Source organism: Scyliorhinus canicula, chromosome 8 (assembly GCF_902713615.1).
Source record: "Scyliorhinus canicula chromosome 8, sScyCan1.1, whole genome shotgun sequence".
Lineage (NCBI taxonomy): Eukaryota > Metazoa > Chordata > Chondrichthyes > Carcharhiniformes > Scyliorhinidae > Scyliorhinus > Scyliorhinus canicula.
The window spans coordinates 52,766,039-52,787,526 of NC_052153.1; the positions used below are offsets into that span (position 1 = coordinate 52,766,039).

Consider the following 21,488-nt stretch of genomic DNA (forward strand, 5'->3'; position numbering starts at 1 on the left):
CCCCAGGATAGTGGGGGATTCAGCATTGATAATACCATTGAAAGCCAATGGGCGATGGTTAGATTCTCTCTTGCTGGAGATGGTCATTGTCAGGCACCTGTGTGGCACAACTGCTTCTTGCCACTTAGCCCAGGTCCGAAAGTTGTCCAGATTTTTCTGCATATGGGCAAGAACTGCCTCCGTATCTTAGACGTTGTGGACAGCATTGAACATCGTGCAGTCATCAGTGAACTGAACATGATGAAGGGAAGGTCATCGATGAAGCAGCTGAAATGATTAAACCTAGGATACTCCCCAGAGGAACTCCTGCAGTGATGTCCTAGGGCTGAGATGATTGACCTCCAACCACCACAACCATCTTCCTTTGTGCCAAGTATCACTCCAACCAGTGGAACAGTTTCCTGATTCCCATTGACTCCAGTTTGGCTGAGGCTCCTTGATGTCAAGGGCAGTCACTCTCACCTCACCTCTGGAGTCCATCTCTTTTGTCCACGTGTGGGCCAAGGGTATGATAAGGTTAATGGCTGAGTGGCCCTGGCGGAACCCAAGTGGAACGTCAGTGATCAGGTTATTGCCAAGCAAGTGCCGCTCAATAGTACTGTTGACAACCCCTTCCGTTACTTTTCTGAAGGAATAGACTGATGGGGTGGTAATTGGCCGGATTGGATTTGTGCTCTTTGTGGGCAGGACATACCTGGGCACCTTTCCACATTGCCAGGTAGCTGCCAAAGTTGTAGCTGTACTGGAAAAGCTTGGTTCAGGGAGCAACTAGTTCTGGAGCCCCAAGTTTTCTGTACTATTGCTGGGTTGTTCTCAGGATCTGTAGCCTTTTCAATATCCAGTGCCTTCAGTCTATTTGTCTTATCACTTGGAGTGAGTTGAACTGGATGATAACTGGTATCTGACCTCAGGAGGAGGCCAAGATCGATCATCCACACGGTGTTTCTGGTTGAAGATGGTATCTTTTGCACTGGTGTGCTGGGCTCCCCATCATTGAGATGGGGTTTTCATAGAATCCCCTCCTCCTGTTAGTTGTGTAATCGTTCGCAACATTCATAACTGGATGTGGCAGGACTGCAGAGCTTTGATTTGAGCCATTTGTTGTGGAATAGCTTAGCTCTGTCCATCACGCATTGCTACCACTGTTTGGCATAGCTCTGTGTTGTAGCTTCACCTGGTTGACACCTCATTTTTAGGTATGCATGGTGCTGTTCTTAGCTGGTGGTAGTGCCACCGGATATGATGAAGGGAATGCTCAGTTTGAAGGTAGAAATAATCATCACTTTACCAGAAACCTAACCAAATGATTCGCTGGACTTAGTACTCAAGCACTGTTGAATCTTTTAAACAGTATCATCATTTTCGCTATGTTGCATCACTATAACCAGTCCCTAGTCTTCAAGGCACAAGTAGGTTATAATAGGCAATGAATTGTGTGAACCGGTGGTTTCTGCCTGCTGCCCTATTTGATGGATTTACTTTTTCTGGGTTACAAAGCGAGGGCTCAGAGTGTGGACATGGGCGAACCCCTAATCCAGCTCCTTGCCTGCTCCAACAAACAATTCAAATTCAAATTGAATCCAATTCATGGTCCCCACAAGAGAGACATACCAGATCTGAGCCAAAAGGCAGAGCAGATACTACACGTGAATTTAAACTGTTAGAAATGGTTAAAACATATTTAAGTATGAGTACTTCAGAGAGCCTGATTAACACCCTCCACTGGTGAGATGCAAATGGTGCTGAATTGTATTTGTATCTGCCCAGCTCTGTGGGTCTTAATCATTTTACCAGAATTGTTACTTAAGTATTTTTATTTTCCATGTAACATTTTATGTTGAGGCTTCTCTTGTAATTGAAACATCTCATTCTTTATAGAATAATGGAAATATCATCCTAGATGGAGTATTAGATATTTCGTGGGGCGTACATCAACCAATAAGATTACAGATTAATGATGAAAAATCTATACCATCACCAAAAGTCCTCCAGTCCCCAGATGTTATAACAAATAAAAGGTAAGCGTCAATAGTGAAAATATGCAGCTACCTCACTTCTGTATGCACACACGTGTGTATGCTCATATATTGCAGGACAAACTGGGACTTCCCAGAAAGGAGTCTTGCTCTCTGGGAGTGCAGGATAGATATTTCTAAATACAAGTGCCACTTTGCGCCCCTCCCCCACACCCCATAATATCTAACCTCTCAGAAACTGCCCTCTCAGATTCTATCCTTGCGGAGTTCACTTCCTCAGACACCCCCTCTTGAGGGTTTCCCCTGCCATTGACTAGCCCCGCAGACCCCAGCTGATTCCTACCCTCCCCCACACATTCCGCTCCAACCCTCCACTCTCGCTCCCCTGTCTACTCCAATGTTGACTTTATCACATGATACTCAGGATGCTCTGTGGGTGGGCAAGTGCACATGTCTTTGGGCAATGCAGAATATTGGAACCTGCAGAAGTAATTTTGCTTAATTGCATTTGGAATGTCGGAGGCACTGCCATCATCTCAATTGTTGTCCTGTCATTGCCCTCCCATGGGTCTGGGTACCTTCTGCACTGTAAAATTCTATGAAACATTGCTGTCCATGTAGTGCTCCCACAAAGGTGTTATAGAATCATAGTATGGTTAGAGCACAGAAAGAGGCCATTTGGTGCATCGTGTTTGTGCTGACCCTCTGAAAGTGCAATTCATCTACTGCCACGCCCCTGCCCTTTCAATTCACCTCTGAACCTTATACATTCACTCTGGTTCTCAATTGTATTATCCACTTGACATCTGCCATAAGCTCACATTTTTGCTACATTTTCATAGAATCACTGCAGTGCAGAAGGAGGCAATTCGGTCCTTCAAGTCTTCACTGACCCTCTGAAAGAGCACCCTGCCCTATCCCTGTAACCCCAGCTAACCTTCACATTTTTGGACTGTGGGAGGAAACTGCGGAGCACCCGGAGTAAACCCATGCAGACACGGGAGAAGGTGCGCACTCCACACAGTCACCCAAGGCCGGAATTGAACCCTGGTCCCTGAGGCTGTGGGGCAGCATTGCTAACCACATTAATCTCTAAATCTTTCATCATCCAGGGGGCTCTGGAATTTTCCCCTACCAATCCCTTTGTGGGAATATATCTCAGTGAGGGTCTAGCACCAGCATTGCGTGGAACACTGGTGGATCGCGATGAAAATTGCCGGAGAATCGGCAGAGAATCCGCGCATGCACAGGGCTGACAGAGCCGCACATGTTGCGCTGGAAAAAATGGCACTGGCCATGCTGGAACCCTAACCTGCCCACCCCGACCCCACAACCACCCCTGGCCAGCCCCCACCACTCCCCCCAGCCCTAGCAGCAGCCCCCCAGCCAACAGCATGGATCTCTGGGGCGAAATTCTCCCCTACCCAGCGGGGCGGGCGGTCCCAGCGTAGCGGAGTGGCGCCAACCACTCCGGCGTCGGGCCTCCCCAAAGGTGCGGAATTCTCCGAACCTTTGGGGGCTAGGCCCACCCAGAGCGGTTGGCACCACACCAACTGCCGCCCAAACCGGCTCCAGCGGCCTTTGCCGCCCGGCGCCGGGGCTGGCCGAAAGGCCTTCACCAGTTTGCGCATGCGCCGGTGCGTCAGCTGCCGCTGACGTCACCGCCGGCGCATGCGCGCTAGGGGATTCTCTTCCGCCTCCGCCATGGTGGAGGCCGTGGCGGCGGCGGAAGAAAAAGAGTGCCCCCACGGCACTGGCCCGCCCGCCGATCGGTGGGCCTGGCCATCGTGGGGGCACCCCCCGGGGTCCGATCGCCCCGCGCCCCCCCAGGACCCCGGGGGCCCGCTTGCGCCGCCGATCCCGCCGCCACCAGATGTGGTTCAAACCACGGCGGCGGGAGAGGCCTCCCAGCGGCGGGATTTAGGCCCATCGCGGGCTGGGGAATCGCCACAGGGGGTCTCGCCAATCGACGGGGCGTGATTCCCGCCCCCGCCAATTCCCGGGTGGCTTAGAATTTCTGCCACAGCGGGGGCGGTATTTTCGGCGGCCCCAGGTGAATCTCCGACCCTGCGGGGGGTCGGAGAATTTCGCCCCAGATTAGCGTCGCCGCGCTGGACACTGTCCGCAGCCAGCATGCCAGATTCCCGGCCACTGGGACCACATGTGGCCCGCGCCATCGGGAACTCGGCCCATCGGGGGCGGAGCATCGCAGCTGGGCCGGCTGATGATGCGAAAGCGGCCTTGCGACTACGTGCGACCCACGTCTCGATGACGCAGATTTGGAGGGGGCAAAGGATCGCAAACCGCCGTCAAATCGGTGCCTGCCCTGAATCCGGTGTAAGAAGCCATTCTCTGCCCGATCACCAATCCCGATTTTGGCATCGAGCTACAGATAATCCCGCCCCATAACTTTTACTTTTTAAAAAAACGTTGAAGAACAGAATCACGGGACTGCAAATTAGCTTAACAACAAGAAAGAAAGCATTTATTAAACATGAAAAAATTATTATACAATACTCCTTTACTCCCCTTTATCTTAAAAATTACACAGGTTTTAGGATTAACATGGATTACAAAGTACATCTTAAACTACAATGGTGTAATTAACACACAAAGTCCCTTTTAAGCATACCCAATGACTCTGGACATGTACACTCTCCACCCTGAATGTCAAGTGAATGTTTGTGGATGTCCCCTCAGAATCCCCCCCAGATGATTGTCACATGAGAGTTTCCAAACTCCACTCCCAAAAGATACTTTAACATCTTCTGTCATAATTATGCTTTCCCTTGCAGTTTGCATTCCAAAATCCAGAGCAGATTTTCCTAATGATACTTTTAAACAAAGCTTCTGCTCCACATTTAACAGTGAATCCTGTCCAGGATTTCACTCCAACCCCTTTAGAATTTATTTGTCTTGACTGCTGTGCAAACTGCCCACAGTTGCTTCAACTCTCAATTCTTCGACTGCATTGAAATGGCATCAGACATTCGTTTTACCTTTGAAGGCTGTTATCCCACTTTATATATGGTTACTGCAATTGTCTCTTTAACTCAGAAAACTTTGTTTACTCTTCCTTGAATTCTTCTGGACAAAACTTGGTCTCTGTTCACTTAACTCCAGACTTCTTGGACTCTTCTCTTCATTTCTTTAGTTTCCTTAACTAGCTGCTCTTCAGATCTTGGCACTTGTTTTCTTAAACATTACTCCATAGTAGGGCTTTTCTTCTTGCAAATCTGAGAGAGGTGTTCCCTCTCTACTCTTCTAAACCAAATGCTATTAGCAGAGCTGTGAGAGCTGTCTTCTCTCTCATTACTCACCTGCAAATGTAATCAAATTAGCCAACCAAAATTTGAAAGTTCCTCCACCTTACAAGACCACAGTTGCTAAGCAGCGCTCACATGTTTATGTCTTATATTTATTCTTCATGCCATAGCCCACTCTAAGCACAATAAAAACACAACTGGAACTGAACCAACCCTCACATAATGCAAACACCTTTGTCCAGCATGAATCCAACTATAGGTTTTACCTTTCCAGGCACAGAAACAGGAAAGTAAACCCATTTTAAACTATACCTTATTTCAAATGTTTACCAATACAAATATAAATCCCTTTAAACTACCTTAGTTTTCCGAACATTATGACACAATGATCACTGTCTCCTAAATGTCCCCACTGACACTTGACCCACTTGAGCCACCTCATTCCCAAGAACCAGTTCTTTTTTCTTCTTGGACTGGAAACATACTGCTGCAGAAAATGTTCCTGAGCACAGTGTAGGAACTCTGGCCCCTCCTCTTTGCACTACTACTATCCCAGTCTATGTTTGGATAATTAAAGTCCCCCACAATAACTACTCTGGAATTCTTGCACTTCTCTGTAATTTCCTTGCAAATTTGTTCCTCTGCATCTTTCCCACTAGTTGGTGGCCTATAAACTAGCTCCTTAGCTCTAACCAAGTAGATTCAGTCCTTTACCCCTCTGGGACCTCCTCCTTCTCCAGTGCTGCAACGTTTGACTTAATCAATACTGCCACAATTTCTCCTTTCCTTGCTTGCTCATCTTTCCTGAATACCGTGTATCCAGGAACATTTAATATCCAATCCTGCCCTTCTTTAAGCCAGGTTGTTGCTATCGTCGCATCATATTTCCCATCACTATCTGTGTCTGCATCTCACCAATCCCATTTATCATACTCTGCACATTTACATACATGCACAGTAACTCTAATTTAAATGTAATTACTTCTTCTATGTTGAACCCACTTGAGAAACTATCTATCTCTGTCTTAAAGAACTCAGTGATCTGGCCTCCACAGCCTTCTGCGGCAAAGAATTCCATAGATTCACCACCCTCTGGCTGAAGAAATTCCTCCTCATCTCTGTTTTAAAGGATCATCCCTATAGTCTGAGATTGTGTCCTCTGGTTCTAGTTTTTCCTACTAGTGGAAATATCCTCTCCACGTCCACTCTATCCAGGCCTAGCAGTAACCTGTAAGTTTCAATAAGATCCCCCTCATCCTTCTAAACTCCAACGAGTACAGACCCAGAGTCCTCAACCGTTCCTCATATGACGAGCTTTTCCTTCCAGGGATCATTCTTGTGAATCTTCTCTGGACCCTTTCCAAGGCCAGTACATCCTTCCTCAGATACGGGCCCCAAAACTGCTCACAATACTCCAAATGGGGTTGAACCAGAGCCTGATATAGCCTCAGAAGCACATCCCTGCTCTTGTATTCTAGCCCTCTATGAATGCTAACATTGCATTTGCCTTCCTAATTTCCAACTGAACCTGCACATTAACCTTAAGAGAATCATGAACAAGGACTCCCAAGTCCCTTTGTGCTTCTGATTTCCTAAGCAAGTTCCCATTTAGAAATTAGTCTATGCCTCCATTTCTCCTTCCAAAGTCCATAACCTTACACATTTCCACATTGTATTCCATCTACCATTTCTTTGCCCACTCTCCTAGCCTGTCCAAGTCTTTCTGCAGCCCCCCTGCTTCCTCAATCCTACCTATCCCGCTACAGATCTTTGTCTCATCTGCAAACTTAGCAACAATGCCTTCAGTTCCTTCTTCCAGATCATTAATGTATATTGTGAAAAGTTGTGGTCCCAGCACAGACCCCTGAGGCACACCACTAGTCACCAGCTGCCACCCTGAAAACGACCCCTTTATCCCCACTCTGCCTTCTGCCAGTCAGCCAATCCTCCATCCATGCCAGGAACTCACCCTTAACACCATGGACTCAACTTATTTAACAGTCTCCTACGCGTACCTTGTCAAAGGCCTTCAGGAAATCTAAATAAATCACGTCCACTGGTTCTCCTTTGTCTAACTTCCTTGTTACCTCCTCAAAGAACTCTAACAGATGTGTGAGACATGACCTCCCCAACCTCCGTTTCCATCATACTCCCCCCCCCCCCACCCGCAACTCTCTCCATTACACTCCCATCCCATCATCACACTCCCGCCACACCTCCCCTCCCACCCCCCCACTCTTTCCATCACACTCCCACCCCGGTTTGCATCATACCCCTCCCCCTGGCTGCTTCTCAGTGATTCTGACCTGCTTCACAATCCTCCCGGCCTGCTTCATGATCATCATAACCATGACATTCCTAATCTTTTTCTTCACTTTCCCATTCCCTTTTGCGGTGAATCATCAGCCCATTTGTCATTTAATCTCTTCCACCCTATCACACTTTTCCTGCCTTGATTTAAAATCTATCACATCTCAAACCTTTCATCATCCTGATGAAAGGTTACCGACCTGGAACGTTAATTTTATTTCTTTCTCCACTGATGCTGCCAGTCCTGTTGAGTGCTTCCAGCAGTTCCTATATTAGTGTATAAATTAACTTGTCTTTGCAGAGGAATGACACGGTGGGGAGAGTTTGACAATTTGTACAACATTGCTGAACTGGAGGAGGAAGCTGCACCAGAAGGCAAGCAACAGAGGACAATCCAGCAGCCAAGTAAGTTTCCAGGAGGTTGGATGAGTGAACCAATAAATAATGATTTGTGAAATCTTTGATGGCTTTTGGAGAATACCATAGGTGAAATTATGGGCGGGATTCACCCCTACCAGGCGGGGCGGGGGGGTCCCGCCCCGGAGTGGTTTGCGCCTCGCCGGTCTGCGGGAAAGGGGCTTGGCACCGCGCCAACCGGTGCCGAAGGGCCTCCACGGGCTGGCGCGAGTCGGCGCATGCATGAGAGCACCAGCGCATGCTGGCATCATCCCCGTGCATGCGCAGAGGGCTTCGCTTCTGCACCGGGAATGGCAGAGGACCACAGCCTCTGGTGCGGAAGGATAGAGTGCCCCCACGGCACAGGCACGCCCGCGGATCGGTGGGCCTTGATCATGGGCCAGGCCACCGTGAGGGCACCCCCCCCCGGGCCAGATCCCCTAGCACCCCTCCCCCCCCCCAAGAACCCTGGAGCCCGCCCACACCGCCAGGTCCTGCCGATAAGGGACCTACTCTAATTTACACCGGCGGAACTGGCAACAAATGGGCGGGACTTTGGTCCATCGCGGGCCGGAGAATTCGGGCAGCCCCGGGGCCCATTGAGTCATGCCAGACCCCGCCATTCTCCGAGGCGGGTGGCGTGACTCACGGCGGGGTAATTTTTTGGGGGCGGGAGAATTTGGAGGATGGTGGGGGCGGGATTCAAGCCGATCCCCGGCAATTCTCCCACCGGGTGGGGGGTAGTAGAATCCCGCCTATATGTTGTCAGGCAATCAGGAATTTTTTCCAAATTCAGATTAGTTTAGATTAAACCACACCTTGAGTTCTTTCTGAAATGAGAGGCTTTTTTCTAAATCTAATACGTTTGAAATTGAGTGAATAGGAAAGACAATTTCCTTTGGCTATGGGAGGAAGTGATGAGGGGGATCAAGTTCACACTGACAGTAATAGTGAGGAAAGCTGTTTGGAGAAATTTCCTTCCACAGATATAAAATCTGTAGGCGTTTTTCTTGCCATTTTGGTCTTTCTGTGTCTGCAGCGGAGTTGTCTTGTAGTAAGCGTCTGAAGTAACTCCTGGTACCATGTGTTGTTCCTTGTGTCTTAATAAAGCTCGTAGTCTCAAAGTTGGAGAAGATGCTTTATTGTGAATTTGTTCTGTCTTCAGAGCTTAACTTACAGCTACCTCAAATGCTGCCTGCCTGTGTCTGCCAGTCCTGCTGCCAAGTCCCCCTTCTGTGAAGTGTCCTCACTTCCTGTCCCTGTGTATTTATAGCTCTCCCGTGCTCCCTCTGGTGCTTGCTCAGTTGTATTGCATCTATACTGATACACAATCACCACAATAAAATCCTTGAAAATCAAAGGCCTTAACACATCTACACTATGCATAGTACCCTGGGGTTCTGAGCATTTTCTGCCTTGTTGTTAATGAATGGGAGTGTTGTGTTTCAAAGTGCAGGAGCAGTGAAGGTGATACCATGATTTCGCCCAGCTCAGTGCTTTGGGTAGCGATCCACAATATCCAAATTTCTACCCAGTTGTGAAATCAGTCTAATTATCTATGGTTCTGTTCTACAAGTGTGAGAACGAATGTTCAGCCAGCTTGTTGCTAAGAGATGGGAAAACGCTGAATTGTATCCAAGGTAGATTTTAGTTTCTTACACTCTTCTCCTCCGACCTTATAGTCTTTGAGAGCAGTACATTAAAACCAAAACGCAACCGAGAGCCAGAAAGTGGCAACTTGATACGTACCAGGAGCGATGCGTCACTGGTGGAGATGAGGGTAAAGGACCAAGCAGCGACTGCAGCAAAGAAAGCCCAGCGCCATCGCTTTTCCATTAATGGTCACTTTTACAACTACAAGGTAAGAAGTAAGAATTCAATTCTTTTCTACAGAAATAAAATTAATGCAACCTGGGCCGTAAAGTCCAATGTATGATTTACATCTACTCAAGAGAAAAATTGCACTCAGTATGACCCGCATCCGATATGTTTCGCTTTGTACAAAATGTTTGGATAAGAATTGAATGGCAGCAATACCTCAGTGATTTGAGTTCAATCTCCAGTCCAGGACATCAGCACATAGTCTACTTTGACATTTATATGAGAGAGTGCTGCATTGTCAGAGGTACTATCTGTTCAAGTGGTAAAGATTCCATGGAACTATGTAAAGAAAAATAAGGGGATTCCCCCAGTGTCCTGTTATCCCTCAACCAACACCACCAATAGCAGGTTAACTGGTTAGCTCACTTCCCATTTGTGTGACCTTATTGTGTGTAAATTAACAGCGCTGCTTCTCACAGAGTGACTATGTTTCAACAGTATTTTATTAACTGTGAAGCACTTTGGCATGCCCTGAAGATGTAATAAAGACAAATCTTCCTTTTTTAAAAATGTTTTTATTGAAGTTTTTACATTTTATACACTATACATTCGGTAAGGATCAATGCGGTGGTTGTAATGTACAAGTCATTGTCCTTTGTGCCGATCCCCCTCCCCCTCCCCCCTACTTGGTCACCTCCCACCCCGTTCATTTGTTGTTTCAGTGTCCTTTCTAGGTCTCTTACTGTCCAATGGGCAGTTATCTGTTATTTACATGTGACTGGTGCCCTCCCCCCCCCATTTGTGCCATTTGGCCTCCCCCCTTTTCTTCTCCCCTCCCCTATCCTGTTTACGGCATTTCCTTGGGGGTTCCTTTTTTGGTGGACTTGTTCCACGGTCCCTAGCCTCTATATCAGCCGTTTTCCCCTCCTTTTTCTCTAGCCTCTCCCCCTCCCTTCCCTGTCTGTTCCATGTGGCCCCTTGGCTCCCATGCATTCCAACCCCCATGCCCTGCTCTATTGGCTGTTTGCTTCGAACAGGTCCTGGAACAGGTTGGTGAATGGCCTCCACATTTTGGGGAAGCCATCCACTGACCCTCGGATGGTGAATTTGATATTCTCTAGGTGGAGAAATTCTGACAGGTCTGCCAGACAGACTGCAGCTGTGGGTGATGCTGTTGATCGCCAGCCGAGCAGGATTCTCCGGCGGGCGATTAGGGAAGCAAAGACTCGGGAATCGGCCCTCTTCCCCATGAATAGTTCCGCCTGATCCGATAAGGCAAATCTTTCTTTACAATCAGGTAGAAATCATCAGAATAATGTTATGGGTCTGGACTGGAACCCCAATTTTGGTTAAGATCCCGGACGAGAACCAAACTATTTCCATTATAACTGTGATGAAATGTTACTGCACCACAGGAGTGATAATACTGACCAGTAGACAGCTTTTATGTTAGTAAACAATCTTTAATTTGTACACAGAATTATGCATCTTGGCAACATAGAAACAGCTAACAGTTACAACATCTTAACTTGATTCCTGAAACCTGGCTCTACATTCCAATTAAGAAAATCCATGTATTTCAAATATCACTTTTATGTATAAGGTTAGCAACCAGGTTTACTTGTTTATCCTGGTGCAGAGTTCATGGAGAGAGAAACCCTTTAGGACCAAGCTGAAAACCTTCTGCTTAGCTTAGGGTACTGTGGGGAAAAAACTCCTTTGTCCAGACAGACCTGTCCCCTCCCATTAGTTACATCAGCTGCGCTCAAAAGCACATAGCATTCTTTTGTCTCATGTTACAAGGTGTGCCTTGATTTGTTTAGCCAGTCTCAAACTGTTTCAACATTACATTAACTCTCTGTCTGCAAACAGGTAAAATGGCTTTCAATATCTGTTAGTAAAACACTTACCCTGCAAAACTCACTGATTCCATCACTTTCAATCACATCTCTAGTAGACATACTTTCTGTCAACATTTTAACCCAGGTTTTAATAATATTACTGCAAAGTTACAAAATATGACTTTCTTATATTCATCACAATCAGATGTCTTAAATATACATACGCCAGCCATACCTGTTAGAAATCAGCCACTAATTGTCCATACTTCACCCACAGCATGTCCTTATGATGCAAACCTAGCGGGCAAAGCTCCCTGGCAGCAGCTGACCAATACACCAGAGGGCACTATCAGTGAGTTTTGAAGAACTTACGAGTCACTGATATCAGCAGATAACAAACTGCAGTGAGGCACAATCAGTGTGCATGGAATGGGAGCAGAGATTGTACATCAATCCTGTTAGTCGGGGCAGGAGTTAGAATTTTAGATTGACACAGCAGTAATATGATTGTGGGAAAGTGAATGGCCCTCCACAACCTGATAAAAATGGTGATAAATTCTGATAAATGGTGCAATTATTACAGAATCACAGAATTGTTACAGAACAGAAGAGGGCCATTTGGTCCATCAGGTCTGGGCTGGCCCTCTGAATACCTCAACTTCAGCACAATTATATTTCTGTGAGTCTAGCAACACGCACATGATTGGAAATGTAGTGGTGATCGGGGGGGGGGGGGGGGGGGGGGGGCACAGAATGGGGGTGCATGAGATCGTGAGGAGGAGCGGAAGAGTGGAGGCTGTGGAGTGAGGTGGAAGTCTGACGTTGGAGTGGTGAGATTAGAGGTTGGTTGGGGCTGGGGCGGTGGAGGAGATTGTAAAGGTTATAGGGAACTTTGAAAGATCTGGCACAGAAAAGAAGAAGGATCGGAAAGGCCAGTGGGTGGGATTGGAAGGGCTAAGAGGAGGAATTGGAAATGCCAAAGGGAAAGATTGGAAAGACCATGCAAGGAAAAATCAAAAAGGCCATTGGATTGGATCGGAGAAGTTGGTGGTGGGGAGTGATTGGAAGTATCTGGAGGACAGGTTGAGTGGATATCATGGCTGCTTGGTCAGGAAATATCTAATTACAGTTTTGTTTTGGGGGATGGGGAATGGCTGACCGATTGCAGGAGTGGTTTACAGGTAGCATAATTCCCTCTGGCCTACAACCAATGCTAGAATGGTATTTACCTGCTGGATCAGCCAGTCCTCACCTCCCTTTACCTGCCAGTTTTCCCGTGGCTCAGGAAACCCAGCCAGCCTAGGTTAAGCCTTAAATGCAGAAAATGTGTGGGCCACCCAGCCGCATTGGAATATTTTATGGTGTAACCCACCTCTTGGGAACAGGTTGGTCATCCGCCATGCCTCCAGTGAAACTGGATTTGGATAGCTTTGAAACATGCCTGAGCCAGATTTAATATCCCACCCAACCCACCCCTGCCATTTTGGCAGATAAAAATTTCCCTCATTGATGACAACATCTTTATTATAAAAATGCAAAGTGTGGCAAGTGAGGAATATGACTGGCTTGCAAACCCCAAAATTTCTGTTACATTATAGATATAGGACCTGATCGAACGGCCTTGTCGTGCCCTACTCGGAGATGCAACGAGGTTGTTAAATCTCGTGTGAGGCCTCTTGCGAGATTTATAACGCTCAGGACGCCTTGCGGGTTCTAACAAGATCTTGTGAGACATCGCGATTTGGATCCCACCCTAACTGGGCGTGATCCAGATTTGGGAGTTTAAGTGTGCAGTTAGTGATACACCATCAATAATACACGATGAGTTGATAAAGTTAACTGAGGCTTTAATACACTAAACAGCAAGCCTCCAGACTCTGGACCCGAACTGGGGCCTGAGGCGGAGACTTGCCACTTTTATACAGAAGCCCCGAGGGGAGGAGCCACAGGCGGAGCCAACCTGGACAATCCCAGGCATGTATGATACAGTACAATCCAGGCAATACAATCATGTGGTTTACCACAGTTAGATTCACTTAAATATGTCTATGCCAGAATCTCCCAAGGCCCGGGATGAATGCCGGTCCTGGGAGACCTCGCCATAATGTTGTTTAGCACTGGTTACCACAATCGTGAACCAGGTGTAACGGCATTTGGGGGGGGGGGGGCTCCCAGGCTTTGGAGGCCCCTGATGGTTGGGCTCTGGGCAGGGTGGTACCCTGGCACTCCTGATGCCAGCCTGGCACCTTAGCACCGCCACCTGGGCACCAAGTTGGCAGAGGCACTGTCAGGGTGCCAGGCTAGCAGTGCCAATGTGCCTGGGTGCCAGGTGGTCTATGCTGGTCATTGGGCTGGGAGTTCCTTTCTCTTATGAGGTGGGTTGAGGGGTGCTCGTGAACCCCCTAATCAGTAGGTTCGGGGGGGGGGGGGTCCAGAGGCCGCGATGGGGGGGTCGGGAGATCGGGATGCCGTTTTTAAATGCCACCCCGATCTCTTCTTGCAGGAAATGAAGCTAAGTGCAGCCTCAGCAGGCGTTCTTCGCACAGGCTGCCTAAAAAACCTGTCCCATTTGATAACAGGGTTGTTCTCGGTGCTGCAGGCTATTAACACCCAAAATGGGATCCTTTTTAAAATTAAATCGCGCCCATAAATGTATTTGCATCAACTTGTAATTTCCCTGCAGACATTTGTCAAAAACATTAATCCTAAATTTTCCTGATGTTGATAGCCCTACTACTATTTAATGGGAGCAGATATTCATTGCTGGCACCAGCTCTGATCATTGAACAGTGGAGGCTGGAATCCATTAGGTTTACTCCTGATGACGGAGGTGCACTTTGCAGTACAACAACACCGGCCAAGTATTACTGTTTATTTGGGTGGTGCTGTTTACAACACATATTGACATAGGACTTTGTTCATCAAAATACAGCTAAAACAAGCAGCATTAATCATCTTGCAGGTGCGTACATTTTAGCCAAAAGTCTTACTGAACTTAATATTATTTTTAGTGTTTGGGTGGAGGTTTTTTGGGGTGTCGGTTATAAAGTTCACACAGGACTAATTCAACACATGCAAATTAAATGGCCATGGTGCCTTAGGTTAAAAGATCATGGGATGGACAGATAGTCGTTCCCCCCCCCCCCCCCCCCCCCCCACCCCTTCACTGTTCCTGTTTATTTCAGACAGCTGCCTAAACTGGGCAAACAGAGCAAGCTATTTCCCATTGCCATAGGCATCAATTACGTAGGTGCCACTTAAATCTTCTTATGCAGGCGGGCTATTCTGGGCAGTTCAAAGTGTGCCTCCTGAAACTCAAGCTGCATTTACTGTACCTGCTCGAGTGGTGAAACTGAGTCAAAACTGACCAGTGTCAGCCCCATTCACCTCTCCATTGATGAGCCAGGGAAGGAATTGCCATCTCACATAGCTTTTCCGAAGCCAGGAATATTTTCCACAAATATCACTACAGGGAGCAATTAGCAATGTGGATGCCTTAAGAAGATCTTACGATTACCAGTACCAAATTTCGACAGTGAATGAGAGAAAGGTGGAGAGACTGCTGGCAAATTAAGGCCCGCTTCATTACATTTGAAACGATGTGGAGCTCTGAACTGAAATCCCAGAGCTGACCATTTGTAAACAACAGGCTATGTTTAGATTTCTGAAATAGTCAAACTTCTATTTAAAGTGATTTAATCTGACAGATGGGTGTTTGCACAAATGTGTCCAGTTTAAACGGTGAGGCTGTACATGTTACGGACACACAATTCAGGAAGTACAGACTGACCTAGGGAGGGGGTGCAATATAAGCAATGGGATCAGACTGACGGGGTTATAACTTTTCAATTCTTTCTTTTCAAATGAAACAGAGGGAAAGGGGCTCACGTACACACACACACACCCCTCCCCACCCCCACAAACCCTCTTGTTTCTAAATGTAAAAATGGAGATTAATCCTCTGTAGAATCTATCTCGCCAGATATTAAAATTGAAATGCTCAACATTTTCACATAGTATTATTAAAAATGTAATTCACAAGATAATTGGAGCATTTTAACTGGGAGCACACGGTGGCAGGAGACCAGGCAATTGTCAAATATATCTGACATCAGCTGAGACTTGGGCTATTTAAATTATGATAGAACTGTCTAAACAGACGCTGATATAGCTTAGTGGGCTGGACAGCTGGTTTGTGAAGCAGAACAAGGCCAGTAGCATGGGTTCAATTCCTGTATCAGCTTACCTGAACTGGTAAAGGTGCTGGAATGTGGCGACTAGGGGTTTTTCACAGTAACTTCATACTTGTGACAATAAAAGGTTATTATTATTATATCTTGCTGTTTTATACAACACAATAAGTAAAATAACAGTTATGTTACCTTCATGTTCTGCAGACTTCCATTTTCACACCAATCAAAGGCTCTGTGACTAATGTGAGAATCAACAGCACACTGACAACTCAGGAGGTGATAGCATTACTGCTACATAAATTTAAGGTATGTCTCCTAAATGGCTTTCCAGCCCTTTTGAGCAGCCCCGAGAGCTAATACCCTTTACCTTCTCACTCCAAACACCCTCACTACCCCTTATTCCCACTCTGTCCTCCACTCTCACTCTGCCACTCAAATCACCCAAAGCTGCATTTATCCCTATTTCATTCTCCCCCACTCCTTTCCTCTCCATCACCATAATGCTCCCCCTCCATCGCTGACCCTCAATCCCACATTCTCCCACTCCCTCGACCCTCCCGCACATATAAGTGGATTGTCAGGAGAGGTTGGGAAGCCCCACCAAGGTGAATGGCAATGCAGCTGATTCATCACCTGTATGATGGAGTAGAATAACTGAGGTCACTCAAAGAGAAAGTAAGGGGTTTTGTGGGGGAGAGAATTTACTTTCTGTATCACATTGTGACACAGACTGTTCTCTAACAGCAAGTACGGAGAGGCACTTGCTCTGGGAACTTGTTTAACGCCCCTCTGTATCTTGATATCAGGAACAACATTCCCATGTCTTCCCAGCAACCATCCCCCTGACTGCCCTTGGAACAAGTGCTGGGGAGGCGTTTAAAAGAAGCGCCCCACTGATTACAGAGATTAAATTTTCCTGGGTGAATGTATCAGAGGCAAACCGCCACGAACGTGGCATGATTCACGAAAAGAAAAAAAAAATTGTTTAAAGAATTTTCCGCTGGTTTTCTAACCGGAACTGACACTCACCGGAACCGACACAAAATATGGTAAGATTCCACCGTGTCTGCACCATTTCACATCCAGTGTCACATTCCTGCCACACATCTGGGGCGGGATTCTCCGATCCCCCGCCGGGTGGGAGAATCGCCGGGGGTCGGCATCAATCCTGCCCCCGCCGTCCTCCCAATTCTCCCGCCCCCCCCAAAAACCGGGCCAGGCGTGAGTCGCGCCGCCCGCCTCGGAGAATGGTGGGGTCTGGCATGACTCATTGGGCGCCGGGGCTTCCCGAATTCTCCGGCCCGCGATGGGCCGAAGTCCCGTCCGCCTGTAGCTGGTCCCGCCGGCGTAAATCAGAATAGGTCCCATACCGGTGGGACCTGGCGGCGCAGGTGGGCTCCGGGGTTCCTGGGGGGTCACGGGGGCATCTGGCCCCGGGAGGTGCCCCACGGCGCCCTTGCCCGCGGTCGGGGCCCACTGATCTCCGGGCGGGCCTGTGCTGTGGGGGCACTCTATTACTCCGCACGGCCATTGTGGTCCTCTGCGATGGCCGATGCGGAGACAAACCCTCCCGCGCATGCGTGGGGATGACGCCAGCATGCACTGGCGCTCCCACGCATGCGTCAACTCGCACCGGCCGGCGGAGGTCCTTCGGCACCGGTTGGCGTGGCGCCAGGCCCCTATCCTGTTAGACGTATTCGATGCTGTGGTATGAAGAGACAAAAGTTCTGCTCCTTTTTCATCAAACCACTTTTTTTTGTTCCAACTGACTCTGCACAGAACTCTACACATCACCAGATCCAGAGGCCACCTGAATCCCCTTTACATATCAGTGTCAATCATTGAACACTTAACATAAATGAGACAATCATTGAACACTTAACATAAATGAGACAACTAATTGCAATGTCTCTTAACCCATTACTTAACAGTCTCTCCTTCCTTGGAGAAAAAAAAACAATTAGGTGAAAACAAAATTTCAAGAAACTAAAACACATACGTGATTCCCCCTTTCTGGTTTTTTTTTGAGTAAAAGAAAAACAACATTCACAGAAACAGGCGCCCTTCATTCACAATATCCAAAAGTCTCTGTGAACTAGCCCCTCTTTTCGTAAAACAGTCTGATAGTTGATAGCTACTGTCAACCCATTTAATTTTTGTTATTTCCCCTCTGTCCAACATCTGCTTCAAACTCGCGATGTCTATCCGTAACCTCTTTTCATTGACACTTTTTTTTTGTAGAGTGCACATTTTCCCACAGGGATTTATGGTCAATGTGACAGTCAATAGGTATATTACCCAAATCCCCAATCCCAAAATTTCTGTCAATATCTGATTTATATAAAAGGCCATATCCACCGCTTCCACTAAGCTTAACGTCTCAGCAGCCAAAGTGCTTTTGACCACTCTCCTTATTTTGTTTGTTTCCCACACAAGAGGGCAACATTTACCATTGTTCCCCAAAAGGAAAATTATAAAACCTCCTGCGCTTGAAACTCCATCACATAAATTTGCATAGGACGCATCACTATAAACTATAAGTTTCAAATGCCTAAGATCACTTAAAACCGGGAACTTCAAAACACACCCCTGCATTTTTAGTTTGGCCAACACTTTATTTGCTCTTATTATGTCTTCCACTTTGGGATCATTCATTTTTGTACTCTACTCTAAGACATCAAAACTCACATCCGGTCTAGTCTGTCTACCTAACCAGTTCAGTTGCCCAATTAAACTTCACAGTTGCTCTTTTTCTATCTTCGAAACCATTGCGTCTTTTTGTGAAACCCGGCCACGACTAATTGCTATTGGACTGATGCTTTCCAAATAAGATTGCTGACGTAAAGTTACCCCTAACTTAGTCTGTCCGATTTCCAGTCCAATATATTTAAATGCACCGGAAGCCTGACTTCCAACCCTGAATTCTTTTCTCAAACCAGAGATTACAATAGCTTCAAAATCACTAGTCCCACCCCACAAAAAATCATCATAAAGATGCCAGCAAGATTTCCTTTATAGTGCCAGTAAAACATTGCAGGATCTGCTTTCAACTGGCAACAACCTAACCTTACCGAAAAGTACCACACTCTAGATGCATCATTTAATCCATATACACATTTGTTCAACTTCCAGAGTACCCCATCAGTGTTAGCTTCTTCTTTAGGAGAATGGAGAAAAATGTCTCTCTGGAGCTGATGCCCCTGCAAAAAGGCAGCTTTTATATCTACAGATTTACATTCCCATGCCTTTGTGGCTAATAGAGCCAAGAAGATCTTTAAAATAACCTTTCCTGCTGTAGGTGAATCTACCCTTAAGTCCTGATCTTCTAAGTTTTCTTCAAATCCCCTCGCCACAAGCCTGGCCTTTGTCTCATAAGTTCCATCTGGAAGAACCTTTTCTGTACAAATCCATCTGTGGGATAGAGCTTTCTGTCCCCTATCCGGTACTTCCGTGTATACCCCAAATTCACTCCAACTATGCAATTCTTGCTGTTTAGCATCTCTGATAACTTTTTCATCTAATTTATTTGAAGCCACCAAAATCTCACGTGCATGTGGGCTTCTACTTCTATTAGTATTCATAGTCTTACTCCTGTTCCGAGTTCTTGATAAACTACGTTCCCTCTCCTGCCTGGTATCACGTTCTGTACTGCTAGATCTTTCTGTTCTGTAACGGGATGTCCTTTCAATAGTTCTCGACCTTTTCCTGCGAACCTGTTCACTATCTGATGTACCATCTGAACTGGCACTGCATTTCTGTGCCCTCCATTTTTGAACTTCGTTTTCCCAATCCATTGTCTTAACTTCCTCTCCTGAATGCTGTACATTCAACCAATGTTTATACTTTCCAGTGGCCTTCCCTGCTCTACTAATAACAGTTGCATCCTTCCATTGACTAGACCCTTCAGGCAAGTATGTCACTTTTGTACCAACCTTTGGCAGTTGCCCTTTCGGAAAAATGGCCTGATCTAATTTATTAGAAGTGTCGTGTTCCTCTACAGAAACCCTGTCTATATGAGTTAACTGGTCCTCATAGTTCTGTAACACATGCGTACCAGATGACTCTGGTTCCTCGTCATGTCTGTCTGCTCTGTCTAAATTTTAAAATTTGTAATCGGTACCCATTATATTTGATGAATGTACCCTAACAGTTTGATTACCATGTTGCAAAATAAATGTTTTGCCATCTATGCCTATGATCTTCCCTGGGCCTTTCCATTCATTAGAATTGTCTCTCTTATAGTATATCATGTCTCCTTGCTGAAAAACGGCATCTGATGGCTGTGCATTATGTCTTAAAGCTCTGCGAATTCTTTCAGAGACTTCTGCTTCCAAAAAAGCTTTTCTACTGCTATGTAACGTGTTTAAATGTTCAGCAAAACCTGAGCTAATTGTAGTCCCTTCCCAAGCTGGAGGCTGGTCATCCAAAATGGAGGGAATTTTAGGATTTCTACCAAACACTAATTGATAAGGATTATAGTCCCCAGCCATCTGCAATGAATTCTTTGCATGTACCGCCCATGCTAAAGCTGAATTTAGCGTGCAGTTTGGTCGATCCCCCAAAATTTTCCGAAGCATGTCATCGATAACAGCATGATTTCTTTCGCAGACACCATTACTAAATGGGCTTTCTGCAGCCGTGTTCATAACTCTGATATTCATGTTTTCACACATATCCCTAAACTCACCATTAGCAAATTCTCCCCCATTGTCCGTAAAGAATTTTGCTGGTGGACCCATTCCTGTCCCGATCCATTTTTCCACAATTTGATCCAAAATTACTCTCTTTTCTTTACTTCGTACAATCGTTGATTGACTAAATTTGGTTGCTAAATCTACAAAATGCGAAATAAATATATTATTTGCTTTATCCAAGATCTTAAGGTCCATGGCCACAATGTCATTAAAAACCCTGGCCAAAGGTAGGGTTACTATCGGTCGTGCTGGTTTCCTTCTGTGCAAACTTCCCAGCGATCACTAACCTGTTCTATCAGTTTAGTATAGTCGTCATCCCTTACCCCTTTAATAAATTAAATCCTTTAATAAATTTTTCAGCCTCCGAGGAGACGGATGTGCAAATTGCCTATGCAGTTTTACTACAACAAGCTTTTTATCAGCTAAAGTCGCAATATCAACTGCCATTAACACATCCTTAACAACTCTACTTGAAATATTATTTGTCAATAACAGAATACAATAGTGTCCCGACTGTGTAAATTGTAAGTCCACCATCTTTCCAAAAACTGTTGCCTGATCCTGTTCCATATCCAGCTTCATGTGTGCTTTCTTCATCGACGGTCTGCTCAGAAGCAAAGGTATCTCGCTTGATACAACATCCGTGCTAATGAAATGATTCACTCCAGCAATATTGCAAGGGATCACCACTCTTTTCAGCGACTTCAGAGTATTATCATCCCCAAACCTGAAACTTGTGGAACTTTTAAATTTCTTAACCTTGTTACGATTTTCAGCATCCAAGGAGTCCAGATAACATTTTAACCAGTCAATCCCACACACAGTAGGTGTGCAGCCACTGTCCAATACAGCACAGTTAAAAGATTCTGCAACCAACACCCTCATTACCGGCGTAAAACAGTTTGTTAATAGGACAATGCCTTCTTTCTGGTCACTATCTTTTTCCTCTTCTGACTCTTCCATGTCATGTGTCGCTTCAAATACTCTATCA

The 21,488-nt window shown here is 46.2% G+C and overlaps 1 protein-coding gene across 2 annotated transcripts in view; it reads left to right on the forward strand.

Annotated features, from left to right (window-relative positions):
- rassf6 (Ras association domain family member 6) overlaps positions 1-21,488 on the forward strand; it is a 79,066-nt gene that overhangs the window by 44,343 nt on the left and 13,235 nt on the right. For both annotated transcript variants that reach the window (XM_038804566.1, XM_038804567.1), the window contains exons 4-7: positions 1,879-2,018; positions 7,854-7,957; positions 9,631-9,809; positions 16,008-16,109. In XM_038804566.1, coding sequence (XP_038660494.1) covers positions 1,879-2,018; positions 7,854-7,957; positions 9,631-9,809; positions 16,008-16,109 — 525 coding nt within the window. The remainder of the gene's footprint in view (positions 1-1,878; positions 2,019-7,853; positions 7,958-9,630; positions 9,810-16,007; positions 16,110-21,488) is intronic.